Genomic DNA, 19,864 nt, shown 5'->3' with positions numbered 1-19,864 from the left:
TACCACTTGAGCCACAGAGCCACTTCTGGTTTTCTGAGTGGTTTATTTGAGATAAGAATCTCATGGGCTCTCCTGCCTGGGCTGGCTTTGAACCGTGATCCTCAGATCTCAGCCTCCTGAGTAGCTAGGATTACAGGTGTGAGCCACCGGCACCTGGCACAACTTCCAGGATTCTTAATGCTGAAAGATGTAGAAGAAACCCAGAGAAGAAGAAAAAAAAACCAGGAAATATTCTCCAGGGAAGAAAGAGTTACAGTTTATCTTAGAAACTATTTCAAAATAACAAAGTCTACTTTTGAAATCAGAATATTCCAAATCATTGACATTTATTGGTACTTATTGGTGTACAATTCACATAACATGAAGTTCACCATTTTGAAAGGTCACTGCTCATTAGTTGTATAGTACCTCAGACTAATTTTATAACACTTTTATTACTCCCTGAAGACGCTTTGGACCCACAGCAGTAGCTTCTCATTCCCCTTTCCTGATCCAGACTCTGGAAACCAAAATTCTGCCTTCTGTCTTTATGGATTTGCCCATTCAGGACATTCCATGAAGATAGAATTCTTTTTTTTTTATTCTTTTTTGTGCTTGTCCTGGGGCTTGAACTCAGGTTCCTTGATCAAGGCTAGCTCTCTATCCCTTGAGCAACAGCTCCATTTGCAGCTTTTTGGTGGTTATTTGGCGATAAAGAGTCTTACAACCTTTCTTGTCCAGGTTGGCTTTGAACTGTGGTCCTCAGATCTCAGCCTCCTGAGTAGCTAGGATGACAGGTGTGAGCCACCGGTGCCTGGTCAGTGGAATAAATGGAATCCTCCAGGCAACCTTTGATGTCTGGATTCTCTCACTTTCAAAGTTCATCTCTCTCGTAATATTGCAATTCTTTCTTCCTTCTTTGTTATTCATGGCTGAATAATATTCCCTCTTGTGGTCATCCCATGCTTTATTTGCATATCCGTTAGTGGCTATTTCTACTTGCTTGACTATTTTGAATAATGTCACTATAAATATTCCTGTGCAGGTTCTACACACATATGGAATCAATCAATGCTCTTGGGTGTGTAACTGAAGAATAGAATTGCTACATCACTTAGTAATTCCATGTTTAGCTCTTGGAAGAATTGCCAGGTTGTTTTGCACAGTCGCTGTAAGTTTGTATTCCCACCAACAATGATGAGATGCCAATTACATTACACTCTTGCCAACACTTGCTATTTGGGTGTGGGTGTTTCCTTGTTGTTTTTATGGAACTGGAGTTTGCACTCAGGATTTCACACTTGCTAGGCAAATATTCTACTACTTGAGCCATACTCCTGGTCCTTTTTGTGTTCATTATTTGTCAAACAGGGTGTCACTTTTGCCCAAGGCTGGTCTCAGACCATGATCTCCATGTTCCAGCCTCCTGAGGGCTTAAATTTCAGGTGTGTGCCCCCAAGCCTGGCTAGTTCCCTACAATTGGTAATCCTCTCATTAGATTTACCCACTGACAGGGGACTCCTTTCCTTCATAAGTCTTATCCATTTTATTTGTAATATCTTGAAAGTCCTTTCTTATACTTAAAGTCTGTTGCCTTATAACCTTCTGTAAAGCTTGAGATCATGTGATACATTTTAAAATGATGTCAGGATGCCCCTGTCCTCAATCCTCCTTTCCCTAAAGCCAAGATCTTCAGACCTGTACTTTCTTTCTTAAAAAATAAGCCATATGGGGCTGGGAGGGTGGCTCAGTGGTAGAGCGCTTACCTTGCATGCCTGAGGCCCTGGGTTCGATTCCTCAGCACCACATAAGCAAAAAGAAAAAAGCCGGAAGTGGCGCTGTGGCTCAAGTGGTAGAGCGCTAGCCTTGAGCTGAAGAGCTGAGGGACAGCGCCCAGGCCCAGAGTTCAGGCCCCACGACTGGACCCAAAAAAAAAATAATAAGCCATGGTCCCATCACTTTACCATCTCTGATGTGTTTCTCTGGGTATTAAAAATGTGTCAATATTGAAAACAGGTAGTCAGCCCTCAAATATGCACAAAATGTGCTCTGGCCATTGGAGAATACAATGAGAGCATTACAATGCGGCATATAGCTGCACTGCTGTTTCTCCTAATAATACAGCTTAAGACTATATGATATTTGCTACTGTGTAATAGATTGGCTCAAATTGTACTTGTACCAATCAGCTAAAAACCCCAAGATTTTTTCAATGAACTTACTGGTCTTTTTTTTTTTTGAAGCTTATGAGACCTTTTCTTCATGCCTATTAAATCTCACTGTTAAAATTCAAGCCTATAATTCCTGTTGGACTAACAGTTTTTGCCTACATTCGCCTCTTAATTTTAAAAAGATAAAGCATCTTCATTATAGGTTCTGATTCTATAAATTAATAAATAACCACCACACATAAGTACAGAAAAAAGTCAGTGGGCCAGGAGAGCCTCCTTCAAAACTCATCTTTAAAAAGATAGATCTGTTATTGGCTGGCATGTCGTCCAGTTTGCTTTCCATGATCCATCATAGCAATGGCAATACAAATCCTATCTGCTTGTATGTGAGACTTGGAGATGTCTCAATACCTCAGTCTACTTTATCATTTTGAAGTGAGCCATTTATCTCAATGACTGTGATAAATAACTTCTGCTGTGACTGAGATGCCATGTGCTGAGTTAAAATGTGTGGAGGCTAAATTTTTATGTGGCAAAGAACAAACACAGAAGTACTCTTTAGAGTAAGTACTCTTTAGAGAAGTCTTGCTACAGTTGGACAATTCTCAAGAGATCCCGTGCGTAGATAACATGGTGCAATGCAATCATCTTGAATTAAGTTTTATACATTTGCACTCAGTGCTGAAGTGGAGCATGGCTTCAGAAGTAGTCTTCTTATCGTCTTAAATCCTTCTGCTTATTCTGGTCTGTGGCTTTCAAATAACTTCAATTTAACCAGCTGCCTTAAATCTTTATTGAGAATAGATATTTAAAAAAAAAATAAGTGAAAGCTAGGGCTGGGTCTTAGTAGCAGAGTGCTTGCTGACATGTGCAATGCCCTGAATTCAATCACCAGCATGAAATGGGGCTGATGGATATAAATGAGGAACATTGCATGCATTTAACAAATATGCATCAAGTATGGACATGGCCATGGAAACAAGCCTTGAGATAGAAAATCTTAAAGAATGAAAGCTACCATCCATCGCCTTTGATTTTCATATCCTGTATGAGTTTTAATTAGTGGCTATCTTTCCTGTTCTTCCTAGCATCTCCTCCACCATTTTCCTTTTATAGGTCACTGCCAGGGTTCATGCTGGCTCTGGTTTAGTTTCTGCCTCTAAGCTAGGAAACTCTGAGGTCTGCTTTCAACATGGAAAAAACAATCATGTATGGGTGAAAATTGGCATAAGTTAAATCACTTCATTTCTTAGCCCTTAATTAAGAGAAAGGCAGAAGTGTTCATTTAATTACATTTAAACACCTAACCGAAAAGCTGAAGTCCACTAGCTTCAAGTACACAAAAGAGTGTGTGACACATAGACGAGTTTCAAAAGCCTCATTTCAATTTTATGAACCAAACTCTTGATATCTGTGAGGTCTTGCATATTTGATAGTCTTGTTTTAGTTCAGTGATTTATTTTGTGAAGCCAGAAGGCCACAGATGCCTTTGAAATCACCAGCTCAATGTTTACTCCTTCAGAAAGGAGTGCATTATTAATGATGGTATTAATATAGACTCTAGATTGGAAAGGAGCTTTCTGGAACCAATGGAGAGCCATACTGAGAAGCCAACCTGCCATGTCACAGGCTTTAGATAGACTGGCCAAACCTGCCAACCAAATGGTGGGGCCCAGATACTCACCCACTGGCCGGGCCTCTCTGGCCTGGCCCCCGGTGGCCTCAGACCTCAGGGCCCTAACTCTAAAGGTGCAGCACTTCAAACGGGATTTGTGCTGGGACAGAGGCTGAATTTGCTAGTCATTGGGATGCCATTCAGAGACCAAGGGAAGGGGGACTTGTTTCATCTTTCCTACTACCTGTTTCTCATTTAATTCTAGCCAGGCGACATTTGGCAGGAAACCAGTGGGACACTAGACTCCCACTGGGAGAACCTGCGTGGTTGATTAAAGGCTAAAAATGGATGTGACTTGATCTCCAAGTCCACACATTGCCCCTGCAGGAGGAGGATGACTGAAGCAGCTTTGTCTTTTGGTCAGACTCTGCCTGAGGACAGCCGAGCCCTGGACCACTGTGGTGTCTTCTCGGGATGGGAACTCAGGTCCTGTGGCCAGAGGCTGTTCGTTCCCCCTACACCCGCCCCCACCCCACGCAGCAGAACCCATCATCCTTTGAGGGATGGCACGCAGCTGCCATTTCCTCCTTTCCCAAAAAGGAAATACCTGATGGGGATGTTGAAATTCTTTCCCAAGATCACAGTCAGGAGTAGAACCAGGTGCTAGGGTTCCAGGGATCCATGAGTCCCCCTGTGAGCTGGATAAAACAAGACAGCGTGGTGTGGTGTTCTGGGGTCAGGGAAGAAAGATACTTATATAACCTCATTGCTGGCATAGTGACAGAGAAGGGGTGTGTGTGTGTGTGTGTGTGTGTGTGTGTGTGTGTGTGTGTGTGTGTGTGTGTGTGTGTGTGTGTGTGTATGCTATTTTCTTATTACTAGGACGCTATCAATGTTTTCCTTCTCTTAAAGGTTTTTGTCTTCAAGTAAAAGTAGGAAGGAAGGAGAAAGAAGGAGGAAGGGAGAGGGAGACTGCTTCAGCGAATTGAATACGGGGAGAGAGGGAGAGACAAGTCAGAGCATGTCTGCCCCTCTGCCTCAGGCAGGATTCCTGGCTGTGGTTGCCTTGCCTGGCATCTGCCCCTAGCTAGAAGGCTGTGGTTTGCAGCCATCCCGGTAGCAGTAAGAGGGAGAAGGGAAGGGTGCGCACTGCTCCCTCGCTGCCCCCTTTGATGTTCCAGAATCCCCATAACTTCTGTAACCAACTTCTTGTCTTAGGATTCTTCTTCTGGAAACAGAACAGTGTCTGTCTAGCTGGCTGGGGTCTGTCCCGTGTGTCCTCTGATCTGTTTTTTGGAGTCTAATACCACGGGTCTTTCATCCCTCCCTCTGGTGGAATATGGACTTAGAAATAGCCTTTCAATTCCTTTTTTTTTCAGTCCAAAACTTTACAACAAGCATCCTCTTTAATCCCTCCCCTGCTCCCTGTATGACGAGAAATGACATTAGAACCCCAGATTCCCACCAGTGGAAGTTGTAATAGTTCAGTTTCTTCCCACAGTCCCACCTTGCACACACAGACGCCCACACTCCCCATAATTATGCGGGCTCTGTTGAAGCTGGCTCATCCAGCTCCAAAATCTGAGGCTCAGATACTTTCACCCCAATAGTCTCCCACCTAAAATGCAGAAAAGGCTTTGCTGAAGTCTTCAAACCATCCAGGGGGACCATTCAACGTCCAGGGACTAATCTATCCATGATGTTCATCTTCCTGAGAGACAGACGCAAGGACTCGAGGGACACAGCGCAGAATCCAATCTGACTAACCCAGACTTCCACGGGAGTTTGACTATCACCCATGTGGGATCTTGGGGTCTGTGGTCTCCCCGGCTCCTCCTGTATATATGTTGTGTCCTCTCTGTCTCTGGTCTTGTCGCTTTCTCCCTCTCTCTCTCCAAGTATCTGCTTGCTGGAACAGGTCCTCTCGGGACCAGGGGTTGGTGTCACAGTCGCTTGGAGTTCATGCCCTCAGCCTTTCTTTTTTAACCTCCCCTTCTCCAGGCTGCCCTCACTCTTCCCCCTCCTCACTGCCCTTCCTCAACCCCACTTCAGGGGGTTTTATTTTCAATTCCTTTGGTGGCCCCGCTGTTTGCTTGCTCAGTAAGTAATTTATACATTCCAGGCTGGATTCCAAAACAATGTGGGAGGGAAACCACATGCAAATGACTGGAAAGAAAGGCCAGAATCAACACAAAGGAAAAGACCCCAAACCAACCGTCTCCAAGCCTGTGTATACCTCTGAGCTGTCTCTCTAGGGCTCTCCATCTTGGCTCAAAGCAATGTGGGATGTACGGACGGCTGAGGGAAAAGCCTCTTTGTGATTTCTTCTTTGCCTTTTAAAGACCTATGTGACCTCCAGCTTTCCACAAGAGACCTCTGCTGGGTCCACAGTGGCTCGTGTCCCCTGCTCTTTGCCACTGCCAGGATCCTGGGGCTTTGCAGTTCCCTGGCCCCAGAAGCTCTGTTCCTAATTCCTTGAGTTCAGGCCTGATCTGTTGAAGAATCTTCTAGAATTTCAACTCCACTGTGCACTAGGAGAATGTGTCTGGCTCATAGCAATACAAACACACTAAGGGAAAGGTGCCTGGCCCTCAGTATGAAGTCATGGAAAGTGGACAGAGCCTTTAGAGCCATACCTTGGATGGCCTTAACAATAGCTGCTTCCTCTTAGCCACGTTTTATGGGGTCAGCAGTCTGGACTTGAATTCCACTGGGTCGCCATGATGTGACACTAAGACCAGACGCAACAGCCCTGGGCCTCCATTTACTCAACCATTCAACAAACAGCCACTGTTCTAGGGACCAGGGGCACAGAGATGTGTGACCAATGAGATGTCTTAGGGTTTGTGCTGGTTTGTTTTTGTTGCTATAATGTTATACCTCAGATAGATTACTTGAACCAGAACACGAGGGGGAGGGATTAAGCTTGCTCTTTTTACAACAGGCCTCTTTCAAAGACTACTAAAGGGTGGCATGAGAGCTAACTTAGTTCACACCTTCCTGAAGATTCTCCACAGAGCCTACCATCTGGAAAATTCTATCATCCTCCAGGACCAACAGCCAGGAGACCAAGCACACGGATACATGAAGGACAATCACACCATACCTAAATTATACCTAAACCACGGCCCAATTTGCCATCGGGTTATGGAAGAAACGTTAAAGAAAATGGGATTTTAAGTATTTTAGGAAGCAAAAAGGTATTGCAGGATAATGTGTCAATAGCTGGATAAAGATATTGCGATTCATGTGGAAGGATGAATATACTTCAACCCAGCAATGCTTTCCTAGATATGTCCTTTAGAGAAGTGCTAAGTATTTACTCAAGGAAAAAGGATGAAAGGAACAGGATGTCAAAAGAAAATGAAGAGCATACAGTAAATTCAGATAGAGGTCGAGAGCCATGAAAATGAAGGACCTAGATCTGCCTGCACCTGTGTAGATTAAAAGCATGACTTAGGAAACGTGTTGAATAGTATATAATGCATGCTCTTGTCTATGTAAAGTTAAAATGTGTAAAATATGTATTCAAAACTTGCAAAAATATCCACGAAGTTCAGTAAAAGAGTACATCACAAAGGCATATCCTTCCTTTAGAGCACCGGAGCTCAGAGGGTGGGAAGTTATTTATTTCCCTACAAATTAAACTGAAGAATCATCACATAGTTGAATGCTTACTATATTAAACTTTCTGATTACATATTTCTCTGAGGTATAGTGGGGCGGGGGGGGGGGGGGGGGAGGTGCTAGTCCTGAGCCTTGAACTCAGGGCCTAGGTGCTGCCCTTGAGCTTTTTGCTCCAGGCTAGTGCTCTACCACTTGATCCAGACTTCTACTTCTGGCTTTTTTTTTGCTAATTCATTGGAGAGACTCCTTTTACACACACACTCGCACCCAGGCTGACTTCGAACCATGATCTTCAGATCTCAGCCTCCTGAGTAGCTAAGATGACAGACATGAGCTACTGGCACCAGCAAGAGAGTTGGTTGCTGTTGTGTTGTTTTAATTTAAAATGCTACCAGTGATTTTCGACAATGGTTTTTAACATGTACGAGGTGGGGCATATTCTTAGTACAGCATCAAGGCACTTCCGGTGTAGATAAGAAATGCAAGTGGACATCCTTGATGGTCTCTTGTGCCTCCATTCCCCGCCTCACACAGCTGGTGAGAACATTGGACTCAACGTGCTGGAGAGCGGAGATCAGTGTCATGAGGAACAGCCTCCCTGAGGCCGGCCTGGAGAGGCCTGACTGGGCCTGGAGAGGCCTGGCTGAGCGCGAGAGCAGAGGGGAGAGGAGGAGAGCAGGCCCGTCTGAGCAGCTCCCCCGCGGGCTCCTGCCTACACTGTCACCATGATCTGGTCCAGGGCTTTCCTGCTGAGGTTGGGTACCAGGGCCTCTTTGCCGGGGTACCCCACAGGGAGCAGCACCAGCAGCTTCTCATTTGTGGGGCGGTCCAGGAGCACCCTGAGACGAGGACCGCAGTTGAGGGGCGTGGTGGTGACCGTCACCAGCCCTGCATTCTAGAATGGGAGAGAGACAGCGGCACAGTTAAAAGTCAGTTACAGGAAATAATTTTTAAAATCACAGCTCTGCTCCCTCGCATCCCCACTGCGCCTGCTCACACCAGCATTTCCTGGAACGTGGACCGCAGAGAGGAGGCGAGCTCAGGTCACAGGTGTCAAGAATCTCACCTGTGCTCCTCTACTTCCCTCCGCCTTCTTCAACCCAAGCACGGGGAAGCACGTGAAAGAAGAACTAATGGCAGCTTTATCTTTTCAGCCACGCTTGAGCATTCGGAATGGTTACATTTTGTAGAAAGAAATGTGACGGGCTGGGAAGGTGGCTCAGTGGTAGAGCGCTTGCCTTGCATGCATGAGGCCCTAGGTTCGATTCCTCAGCACCACATAAGCAAAAAGAAATGTGAGGATCCGGCTGTACCCGAGGAATGGCAGAATACCCAGAGAATTCCTTCTGAGCTAAGGGGTCGCTCGATGCTCCAAACATGGCCATGCTGGTAGCTGCAGTCGACTATTGCAATATTCTGGCCCTGATTCGACTATGACTTTCCTGCTAAATACTCTTCCCTCAACTCCAGCCATCCATCTGGCTGTGGTTGGCTGTCAATAGCGGTCATATAAATATGTGAATTCACAAAAGTGTGGGGCCCTGGCATGGCTTGGTCTCATCTCCTCTGAAGAGCTCACACAGAGCACTGCATCGTCCCGTGGCGTTTATGCCGTCTGCAGGGCTGTTCTCAACAGCTTGTGCATTGAAAAATCTACTGGCTTCTTTCTGTGAGCTTAGACTGTCTCTACCTCATGATGTCATTTCTCTTCTTTAGTCATATCATGTTGTACTTGAGTTTGGAATAGTCAAATCTTGACCTTTCACCAAGAAAATATTAATGTGTTTACTCACTGTTACTTGATATTTTAGTTAGCCTTCAAGACACAGCTTTGACTCCATATGGAATTCTGTGAATCTTTGGCAGTACAAGCAGTAAGAACACCAAGTATATTCTCCGGTTTCTTTTGTTAATGTAAAGCTGATTTCTGTTAGTATCAATCTCTCTTAATGTGATTATTTCATTTTACCATTGGTCAGAGTTTTATACCTGGAATCCTCAGACCCACGAAGGGCCAAGGATTGAATTCAACAGGTCTTTGAACGTGGAAAAGGAACTAGATCTTTGTGCTCTAACCTCTAACTGAAATTTAGCAGTTACTTGGTTATAAACATAAATGACAAATCCTAGGAGCATTAGCAACATTTAAGATTTGTCACCCACTACGTTCACAGACATGAAGCTGAGTGCCCGTGGTCCACATCTGTAATCCTAGCATTTGAGAGGCTGAGGTAGGCTGGACAGGCAAGGCCAGCCTGGGCTCTTGTGTTAACCCACACCTGTCAGTCCTAGCTGCTTAATAAGCTGAGATCTGAGCATTGAGATTTGAAGCCAGCCCAGGTAGACAGAGCCAAGAAACTCTTATCCCCAATGAATTAGCAAAATGCTGAACTAGAGGTATGGCTCAAGTGGTAGAGCACCAGTCCTGGATGAAAGAGCAGCCCTGAGTTCAAGCCTCAGTACTGGAGAAAATAAATTGCATTTACATATCACATGGTAATATATGGTACTCCTAAAATATCACCATATTCATAACTTTAAAGTGTTGAATGCTATATCTTAATATGTTATTAATAAAGGTTTACATATTTTATTCTGAACAACAACATGGCCAAGGTGGTCCGATAACCACAGAACCAACAAATGGAAGTAATGAACTGTCCTATTGAAAACACTCTGGAGCGTGGGGCTCTGAGGGTGGGCAATCCCCCTCCCATCCATCTCTCCTTAAGCTTCTAAATAATGGACACCTAAGTAAAACCAATGGGCTGCTTCTAGACACTTCTCCAACTGCTCTCTTCCCTGACTTTGCTTTTCCAACCACATCACCACCTTGAAGCCTGAGCCAAAATGGTCCGGGGCTGCACAGGGAGCTCATTGAGCCAGGTCACGTGTTCAAGATGAGGCTCCCTGAATATTTCTCTCTTCTTTCTATGCAGTAGCCTACCCTTAAAATTATGCCTGGTGACTATTGACCATAGCTAAGACATGGAACCAACCCAGATGCCCCTCAGTAAATGAATGATCAAGAAAATATGGTATATATACACAACCGAATTCTATACTTCCATCAGAAAGAATGACATCTCCCCATTCATAAGGAAATGGAAAGGCTTGGGAAAAAATCATATAAGTGAAGTAAGCCAGACCCAAAGAAACATAGGTCCCATGGTTTCCCTCATTTGTAATAATTAGTATACACCGAGGATAGTCCTAGCAGAGGATCACAATAGCCCAACAGCTATGTACATCTGACCATAAAAAATGATCCTAATCGAAATGAACTCCATGATATAGAAACTAGAGAGGTTTTTGGTGGTTGTTTTGTTTTTCTTTTTTAATATATTGTTTGCAGTGATTGCTTTTGTCTTTTTTCTTCCTCCTCTGGTTTATTCCCCGTGGTCACTGTTTCTGATTTTGGTACCCTTTGTCTTGTGTGTAAGTTTATCTGATTTAGGTAAGGAAAGGAGAATCACAGAAATGGTGAGACAAAAGGTGAGCCAATGTAACCGCAATATTTGCTAGACACTACGTTGAAAGTGAACTTTACAACTTGTGGGGGAGAGGAGTCAGGGGGAGGGAAAGTGGGAGAAAATGAGGGAGGGGTAACACTGTTTGAAAAGAAATGTATTCATTACCTTACATAACTATAACTCCTCTGTACATCACCTTTTCAGTAAAATATTTGTTAAAAAAGAATTATGCCCGGGCTGAGAAGGTGGCTCAGTGGTAGAGTGCATGCATGAGGCCCTGGGTTCAATTCCTCAGCACCACATAAGCAGAAAAAGCCAGAAGTGGCGCTGTGGCTCAAGTGGTAGAGCGCTAGCCTTGAGCTGAAGAGCAAAGGGGTAGTGCCCAGGCCCAGAGTTCAGGCCCCACAACCAATTTAAAAAAAAAAAAAGGAATTATGCCTGGTGGCCACTAGAGGACAGCAAACTCAACAAGAAAGCAGATTAAAAAAGGAAAACAAATGCCATCTTCATCAAGTCAATTTTCAAAATAGTCTAAAAGCCTGTTTCTCTTCTCTGCAACCAGGACTGCGTCTTGTAAGGTGTTACTGACTTCCAAAATTCTCTTTATGAGATTGAGGAAGCTCCTAATATTTCTTTTGAATTATCTCTTGAAAGTAGGATCTTTCGCTCTTAAAATCTTTTTGCCTTCTTTTATGAGTTTATACCATCTCTCCATCCTCTACCTAGACATGGGCCCCACCCTGGCAGAGAGCTCCTGAGCTAGCCTACCCCAGAGCCTTCCAGGAATGTTCCATGGTTTGAAAGGTACAGCTCTATCCTGCTCCATTTCTCCACAGCCCTGCTGTGGTAGCACTGCTCTAGTTCTTATGTAGAGAGAAATCTGTGTGAACATATCATCATCTTTCCAACACAGTGTTAACTGTCCTCAAGCCTTCCTTACAGCTTTTTAGTAATTCCATCAGCTCAGGTAATAACAGCCTCATACCAAGGGACGTTACTCTGTGACTTTGAGGCTCTGAAGTTCTTCCTGTGTGTCTTCTAAACCGCTGAAGCTACATGTTGTTACAAAAGAGTGAAAACACAACACACAGTGTTATGAATTCCCCCTTACTGAACAATCACACCCAACAATCCAGGTTTCCAGTGTCCGTTTTCACATCGGAGCTACCTTGTCAGTTCAGCTTTTGATAAACAAGTCTCCAAGTGACTCTGGGTTGGAAGTCAGCTGACATTTTCTGTTAAGGCTGTGGTGGGGCTTCAAGTCTCACCTCTCCCCCAGGGGCCTGTGGATGGACAACATACCTGCAGTGCGGACAGCAGGATGCCGCAGGCGATGGAAACGCTGATCTCATTGTAGTAGTGCACTTTTCTCCTGCCATTCTCAGCAAAACCATGCACTTGTTTAAAAATGAGAATCAAAACAGGGGCAGTGTCCAAATATTCTTTAATCCAATTCGTTCTGGAATGGAGAGAGATTCAGGAAGACATGTGCTCTTGGTTTATTACCTTAGCTTATTTATGATTTTTAAAAATACATTTACTTGTCTTTGATATTTAAGTCAAAAGAGGAGAAATCCCGAGCTTTGTCTTATTCATTTCTTTCCACACAAGGTCATTGAATTTAAAAATCATGCATTAGTGTCTAGTATGATAAAGTTATGAACTGCTGAAAGATATAGAGATAACTCTTACAGGCTACAAGTTACTAAGTTACTGAAGCCTTGGAGGGCCAACAAAACAGAGAGGCCATGTACTTTAGGAGTACCCCAAAACCTGACATTTTCATTTTGAACAAGATCAGGAAAAACTACACAGCTGTGATCCCAGGACCCGGGGAGCTAAGGCAAGAGGATCAAGACTTTGAGGCCAGCCTGGACTGCATATTGAGTTTGAGGCTAGCTTGTACTAAAAAGGAAGATTCTGTCTCAAAACAACAACAATAGGAATTAATTAAAAACCCAGAGTGCCTTGCACTTGTAGCCTCGCTACTCTGGAGGCAGAGGTTTGAGGCCAGACAGGGCAGAAAATTCCAAGAGGCTTTCTCTCTAGAATATCTAGCAAAAAGCTAGTTTGGAGGTAGAGCAGAAACCTAGTAAGCTCGAGGTCCTGAGTTCAAACTCTGGTATAAGAGTTGGGAGGGACACCAAGAAGGTTAAGAAACATCCATAGAAATGGCCTCTGGATGGGCATTGAAAACTAGGTAGAGAAGGAGGCTTGGGGAAAACATCCCAGGCAGGGTGCAGGGGTAAGAGAAGGCAGAGGCAGGAAGGAGAATGCATGATAGTTAGTTCCAGAGGGTTGGCCAGCTGCAGGAGGGGATGCCTGCTGGGAATGGCGGTGGGATGTATGCAGAGTTTCCAGGGTCTGGCCTTCGAATGGGAAGCCACGGAGATGCACTGCAGACTCACACAATCAGATCTACTTCAGAAAGAGATGGAGGGTGAGGCAGACAGTGCTATCACCAAGGCTGACCCTGAAATGTCAAGAACTACAGAGTCCTCCCAGAGGGAGGAAAACCACATGGGAAACCATGGTAACAGCCCAGGCAGAAGGGGTTGGACCTGGGAGGCAAGGAGAAGTTGGAAGAGAGACGGGTAGAGGCCAAAGCGGAGAGAACCAGGACAGAGCAGGCGAGGAAAGGACAGAAGCTTGGTTCAGAAAACAGGAAGGAAGCTTTGGCGGGTGCACCAGAAAGTGTGAACTTGGAATCCTTCTGCTGCAGCTCAGAACACCTTTCTTGATACCACTGTCCTGACCTATGCATTTGGGCAGAAATCCCATTCTAGAATATTCTAAGGATATATTTAATAAGGTCATACAATCCAATATATTGGGAATTTTCCTTAAGACGTTTTGTGTCATTGGTGAGAGATGTATTTCCATGTTAGCCTGGCTATGCTTCCCTGATTTGTAGTACATCAGAGTCACCTGCACATTTTGTGTTTTGTTTTTTTTGGTTGGTCGTGGGGCCTGAACTCTGGGCCTGGGTGCTGTCCTTCAGCTCTTCAGCTCAAGGCTAGCACTCTACCACTTGAGCCACAGTGCCACTTCCGGCTTTTTTCTTTTTGCTTATGTGGTGCTGAGGAATCGAACCCAAGGCCTCATGCATGCAAGGCAAGCACTCTACCACTGAGCCAACTCCCCAGCCCACCTGCACATTTTTTTGTGGTTCCTTTTGTTTGTTTCTATTTCCTGGAATTCATTTTGATAGATATTATTTTGCATGGCCAGAGGCACGTGGGCATTGTTTCCTGTGGTTCTGAACACTATTAGCATCTATCTGTTATACTTCGGAGCCATTTTATCATACTGCAACTGGCTTCATCCCATTGAGTGTTATTGCTTCTTTTTTTTTTCCTTACAGAGAAGCAGAAGGTTAATAGTTTGGGAGATCAATTCTGGAGTCAGACTAGCTTGGCCAAGTTGAGCAACCTTGCATTCTTTATAGTTCGTCTCACAATTTAAAAATTCTGATTTGTATATTAGAAAACGTAATTTTCAGAGCATATAAATTACATAGAGAGGGAAAATACCGTAAGTTCCAAAAAGGTAGATGAACATTAAGCAATTTACCTGTATCCTAAAACAGGTCAATGATTTAAAATACTGTTAGCCAGAGTCTCGCACCTGTAAGCCTCCAGCCACCTTCCCTCTAGCTCACTCTAGCTTCCTTAGAGATCCGGAAGCCTGGTGTGACCAAGGCCTACCAGAGATTTTTCTGTACTAAACTTGTCCTTGACCTAAAGCATGCCAAGTAAAATCATTTGCAAGATCAGATCACTCAAGCCCTTGAAAAGTATTTTGCAATCTCATGTTCCAGATGATGAAACTTGAAGTCACTCCTGGACACCTTACTTAGGGAGCAATTATTTGGGTCAGAGCGTCTACAAGGGTTCAGACTGACTTCATTTCCTCTGTTCCTTCCAGAGGTAGAATCCGATGTCTTAAAAAAACAGGAGGAATGGGATGGGATTTGATCAATGCTAGTTACATGCATGTGTTGAAATACCACACTGAAGCACAGTAATATGCACACTTAATACATGCTAATCGAAAATAAAACAGTAAACCCAGCAAGGCAAACATCCCTGCGGCATCTTGGTACCTCAGTTTCTTCACGTCTGTGACCCATCGGCGTCCCATTCTTTTCATGTAGTTAATTTCCTCTTCCTCCTCAATAATCTCCCGGATTTTATGCTTCACAACCGGGTCCTTCACGACCACAAAGGTCCAGGGCTCCGTGTGGGCCCCGCTCGGTGCTGTTCCTGGCGCCCAATCAATTAAAGCCAGAAGTTAACAGTAGGGGAGTGTGAGTCTGTTTATTAAGAGTAAACATAACAGGTTGTCCTTGCTCAAAATGAGGTCAGATGATCTCAAAGTGCGCTCCAGCACTCAGCTGCTGACTCGATTCATTCATTCCCGCTGTGGTATCTCCCAACCTGACTCATAGCAAGGCCAGGGGTTGCAAGACTGTGGGAATATATCCCTAATGTTCACATCATGGAGGAGAAAACAGCCTAATGACACATGGCCACTGAGGAATCTCAAGGGATGCTCTCATTATACAGCCCAAATTCTCCAGTTGACCATTGGTTGTAGTATCCTGGAAGAAGCATGAAGTATCAACCTTACTAGAGGTGGTAGAGTGTCAATGGTGAAAAGGATAACCATGCTACACATTGTTTAGTGCTCTCTCAAAGCTCCGAGTGGCTACACGGTGGGCTTTGTGACCTTGCTAGGGTCACACAGGAGTTAGGGAAGTCCTGCTCCTGAGTGTCTAATACACAGAACAGTGTCTTTCTGCTCCCATAGCTCTGAGAGCCTTCCACTCACTCCTGGATCTGTTCCAGGACAGAACTCCTGTGTACCACCCTGGTGCAAGGGACTTGAATTCCTTTTGACATTCCACTGGGAGACTGGGAGCTAACTGCTGACCTCGATCTGAGGCCTCTGTCCTAAAGAGAGCCCACCTTTCCCAAAGATGGACCACGTGACCCGCAGGTGGGGTATCTCATAATCAGTGATTTCTTCCTCCCATGTGAGTAGTTTAGTAGAACAAGCTCCACCCACAGAGGGAGGGCAAGAGGCCCGTGGACTCGGTGGAGCTCTTAGGTGGCATATACCACTTCAACTACGGAAGGATGCCTACCTTCTTGCTGAGCGATTTCAGTTACTTGGTATTCACATTACTGATTCACCAATATGTGCACCTGTACACATAGCAACTAGTTTTCTCTGTATTATTCTCAATTGTGCAAAATTTGTTTTAACTTCTTGTGTATATTCTCGGATATCAAGAGGAAATCTAGAGAAACTACTCCTAGTTAGATAAACTATGTTGCCATCTTTTTATCTGAAAGGAAGTAGTTGATTCTTGATTTCTTCACACAATGGGTGTGCAATAATTTTCGCAAGCGAACTTGAATTTGCTTTAGAAAAGACTAGGACTCAAAGGAGACTCCAAATAGGAGTCTCTCTCTCTTCCAGCTCCTCCCCTTTTTCTGTGAAGCATTTCATTTTTCCCTTTATAGAAAGTGTTAATTTACATTAAAAGAGGTTTGCTTGGTTTGCTTTAAAAATTTACAAGGGTAGATTTTCCTAGCTCATTAGAATAAATGTAGAAAATCAGGATGTGTCATATAAACAGTTTGTTGCCAAGAAAATAAATGTGTGTGTGTGTGTGTGTGTGTGTGTGTGTGTGTGTGTGTGTGTGTGTGTGTGTGAAAGGAGAGTTGTTTTAAAGGGAAAGACATGAAAGAAGATAGATATTTCTCCTCTACTCTCTACTAGTATGTTTCAGAAACCTTACTTTTACATTAAAGTTCCTGAAGGTTGGCTAATGTCAAAGTGTTGACCAGCTGTCACATCTGCTTTGAAGATTTTCGCAACAGTTACAATGTAGAGAGCAGAACCACTGCTCCTGGCACTTGCTTACCAGTGGGTAGAGACTTTATAAAGATCTCACTCCTAGCTTTATTCACATTTTGGCCTTCCATTTCTACAGCAGCCTGGTAGCTGATGTTGGATCATGACCAACCTGCCGCTTTGATGATGTTTTCAATGACTTCCATGGGCACTTGCTCCTCGCTGATGGACCGCACGGACCGTCGCTGGCGGAGGAGTTCATAAAACTCCCGGGACCTTGTGGCCATTTCCTCCTCTGGATAGCGAGTGTGATGGTACGGGATGAGCTCAACACTTTCTTCCACCTCTGGCCACTCATCAGCATCTGCAAAGACGACAAGAAGGGATGCAGATCCAACCGACTTTCTGGGTCCCAAGGTGGGCGCTGGAGAGAAGGAAATAAGGTTCCCAAAAATGTCTGTAAGGTCACATCAGCTCCAAATTTAAAAAAAAAAAAAAGGAGAGATCTACAGAATTCTGACCATGATCTTTGTTGACCTTCAAGTTCTCATCTTGTTCTACATCGAGAGAAAGGAAAATTTTACCTACCAAAATAAAAAAGTGATAAATTCAAGTTTCTGTTATGGTGAATTAGGTCAATTGGAACAATTACTCATCAGCTTAAAAATCACTCAGATTGTTGGGTGCTGGTGGCTCACGCCTATAATTCTAGCTACTCAGGAGGCTGAGGTCTAAGGATCACAGTTCAAAGCCAACCCTGGGCAGGAAAGTCCATGAAACGCTTATCTCCAGTTAACCACCAGAAAACTGGAAGTGGAGCTATGGCTCAAGTGGTAGAGTCCTTGCCTTGAGCTGAAGAACTCAGGGAGAGCACCCAGACCTACAGTTCAAGCCCCATGACGGACGTTTAAAAAAAAATAGAAAAGGAAAGGAAAGAAACAGGCTTCAAAAGTGTTCTTTATTCTTACTATTTAGTTTCACTTAAAAGCAGTGTTCAGAGAAATCATTTTGATGATTGACATATGCCTTTAAAAGTTGTTTTCAGCCAGGTGTCAGTGGCTCATGCCTATAATCCTAGCTACTCAGGAAGCGGAGATCTGAGGATTGCAGAGCAAAACCAGCCTGGGCAGAAAAGTCCCTATGAGACTTTTCTCTCCAACTAACCACTCAAACACCAAAATGGTGCTGTGGCTCAAGTGGTAGAGCACTAGCCCTGAGCACAAAGAGGCTCAGGGATGGTGCCCAAGCCCTGAGTTCAAGCCCCAGGACCAGTGAAAAGTAAAAATAAATCAATAAATCACTCAGCTCACTGCATGAGATGAGTTTTGGGTTTTGGTGGGACTGGATTTGAAATTCAGGGCCTCCTGCTTGCTAGGCAGGCCCTCAACCAAGGTATTACTTTAAGTCCTTTCTAACATCATTGAGCTGACAAAATAGCAAACAATCCCAAGGCCAACACCAAAAGGAAAATAGGAACTTACAAAATTAAGCCCCAAAGGTCCATTTTCCCTGATTTGCCTTTACCAATTTGAAGTTTCATTTTTATATCTTCAGGGATCAAGAGCAAAGCAAACATCAAAGGCCACAGGTCTGAACGCACACTGAGAACTCTCACATGCCTATGGCCTCCTCAGGGAGGTGTAGCTTATAAACACCTCAGCCTGCCAGGAGGCTTCTAGCATGGTGGAGGGCTCTTTCTCCTCCTCCTCTCTGTGGATCCTCCTCACTTCTCCCCATCTCTCCCAGGCCTTCCCTAGCTCAAGCTCCTTCCCCTCCCTGATCTACTCCCTGCTACTACTATGCATTTCCTGCCCATCCTCCAACCTACCTTCAATACCTTCCCCCAAGTCCTTGCAGTGTCTTCTCCTGAACTGGACTCACACCTATGGAGGAAGGAGCCCGGGCTTGTCCTTAACCCACAATACAAATGCTGGGTTTTGCACTCAGGGCCCATGTTCACTAGGGAGGCTATCTACCACTTGTTGCACACCTTTAGTTACTTTTGGGGGGGGAGAAAGTCTCACATTCTCTACTCCTCACCCCAGGACTGATCTTAGACTGCAGCCCTCCTACCTCTGCCACCCATGAAGCTGGGCGCCCAGGTATGCACCATTTCACTTGGCTTATTGGTTGAGCTGGGGGCCTCACTCATAGTTTTGCTCCCACTCTTTTTGCCCCACAATCCTCCCAGTTTCTAGCCCCAGATTTGCAAGGTGGTGGCATGAGCCACCATGCCCTGCACTCCATTTCTGAGTTCTTGATCAAAACCTACTCCCATGCCCTGCCAGCCTGTAATGAGCCCCTTCAGAGAGCTAAAGGAGGACAATGTGAGCCCCAGCAGCTTTTGCCTAGCAGTGCCAGCGATGACAAGACTGCCCAGCCCCTTCCTCTCCTTAAGTTCTGCACCAGGGGGTGCCAGGCCGGCACACACCTTACCTTCCTCAGCCTGCTGGGGGTCAGTGGTATCTTTCAAGTCTTCATCCACCCACGGGGGAGTTGGGGTCCCCTCCTTCTTTCTCTGCAGACGTCTGTCAGCACTTTTATAGATCCACACAATCAAAATGCAGACAACAGCCACCAAGACAGGAGTCAGGAAAGACATGGTCGGAGCCTGGCCGTGATGAGGCTCACGCTTCATTTAAATGAGACAGAAGCAGGGAGTGCTGGGAGTGGAAGGCCAGAGTGACGGGGAGGTGAGCCAGGAAGGAGCAAAGTGCAGGCCTCTCAGACTCCATGACGACACTGCACAGGCGCAGCGGCTGCAGGTGCAGCGTGCGGGGCGAGGGTGGGTTTGGTGATGGGCCAAGGCACCGGTGTTTGGAATCGGGTGCTGATCACTGTGTTCTTAGTCCTTACCGGGAAACATCACCAACCCTCTAGCATGAAATCCTGCTAGCACTCAGAAGGGCATTGAATCGTCCTCCTGTGCAACTTTTCTCTGATATTTTTTTTCAACTTGCTAGACAGGCCCTGAACATTTTGAGAAGAAAAATGAAAAAAAAAAAAAAAAAAAAAAAGATTTCAGGATTCCAACTCAGATCTGCTGAAAGAAAACTTCCAGAAAGAGAAGTACAGCACTCAGCTGTATTTGAAAGATGTGTGTGAGAGGCGCTGCCCCGAAGTTGTGTCTTCTT

At 44.9% G+C, this 19,864-nt stretch overlaps 1 protein-coding gene across 3 annotated transcripts; it reads right to left on the bottom strand.

Annotated features, from left to right (window-relative positions):
* Positions 1 to 7,747: 7,747 nt before the first annotated feature.
* On the bottom strand, positions 7,748 to 19,367 carry Iyd (iodotyrosine deiodinase). 3 transcript variants are annotated; one of them, XM_042688300.1, is made up of 5 exons: positions 19,167 to 19,367; positions 16,903 to 17,094; positions 14,971 to 15,133; positions 12,168 to 12,324; positions 7,748 to 8,287 (listed from the first exon to the last, which is right to left on the bottom strand). In XM_042688300.1, exons 1-5 carry the CDS (start codon positions 19,330 to 19,332, stop codon positions 8,105 to 8,107), a joined length of 861 nt encoding a protein of 286 aa, XP_042544234.1. In that variant the 5' UTR covers positions 19,333 to 19,367; the 3' UTR covers positions 7,748 to 8,104. The 3 variants fall into 3 exon arrangements, with proteins under 3 accessions (XP_042544234.1, XP_042544312.1, XP_042544340.1); XM_042688378.1 differs by having other exon boundaries at positions 14,971 to 15,130; XM_042688406.1 differs by lacking the exon at positions 19,167 to 19,367 and having other exon boundaries at positions 14,971 to 15,130; positions 16,971 to 17,094.
* Positions 19,368 to 19,864: the final 497 nt, after the last annotated feature.

The sequence above is a fragment of the Dipodomys spectabilis genome, unplaced genomic scaffold (assembly GCF_019054845.1).
Source record: "Dipodomys spectabilis isolate Male_0828 unplaced genomic scaffold, ASM1905484v1 ptg000001l, whole genome shotgun sequence".
In the NCBI taxonomy this organism is placed as follows: Eukaryota; Metazoa; Chordata; class Mammalia; order Rodentia; family Heteromyidae; genus Dipodomys; species Dipodomys spectabilis.
Note: the sequence above shows the minus strand (reverse complement) of the source record. Positions and strands in the feature narration are given on the sequence as shown.

Excerpts from the sequence above, each read along its gene's own strand:
- Iyd (XM_042688300.1), bottom strand. The coding sequence starts at position 19,332 with ATGTCTTTCCTGACTCCTGTCTTGGTGGCTGTTGTCTGCATTTTGATT. Across the intron at positions 17,095-19,166 it reads CCCCCAGCAGGCTGAGGAAG|ATGCTGATGAGTGGCCAGAG; the intron begins GTAAGGTGTGTG and ends TCGTCTTTGCAG. Across the intron at positions 12,325-14,970 it reads ACAGACGTGAAGAAACTGAG|AACGAATTGGATTAAAGAAT; the intron begins GTACCAAGATGC and ends TCTCCATTCCAG.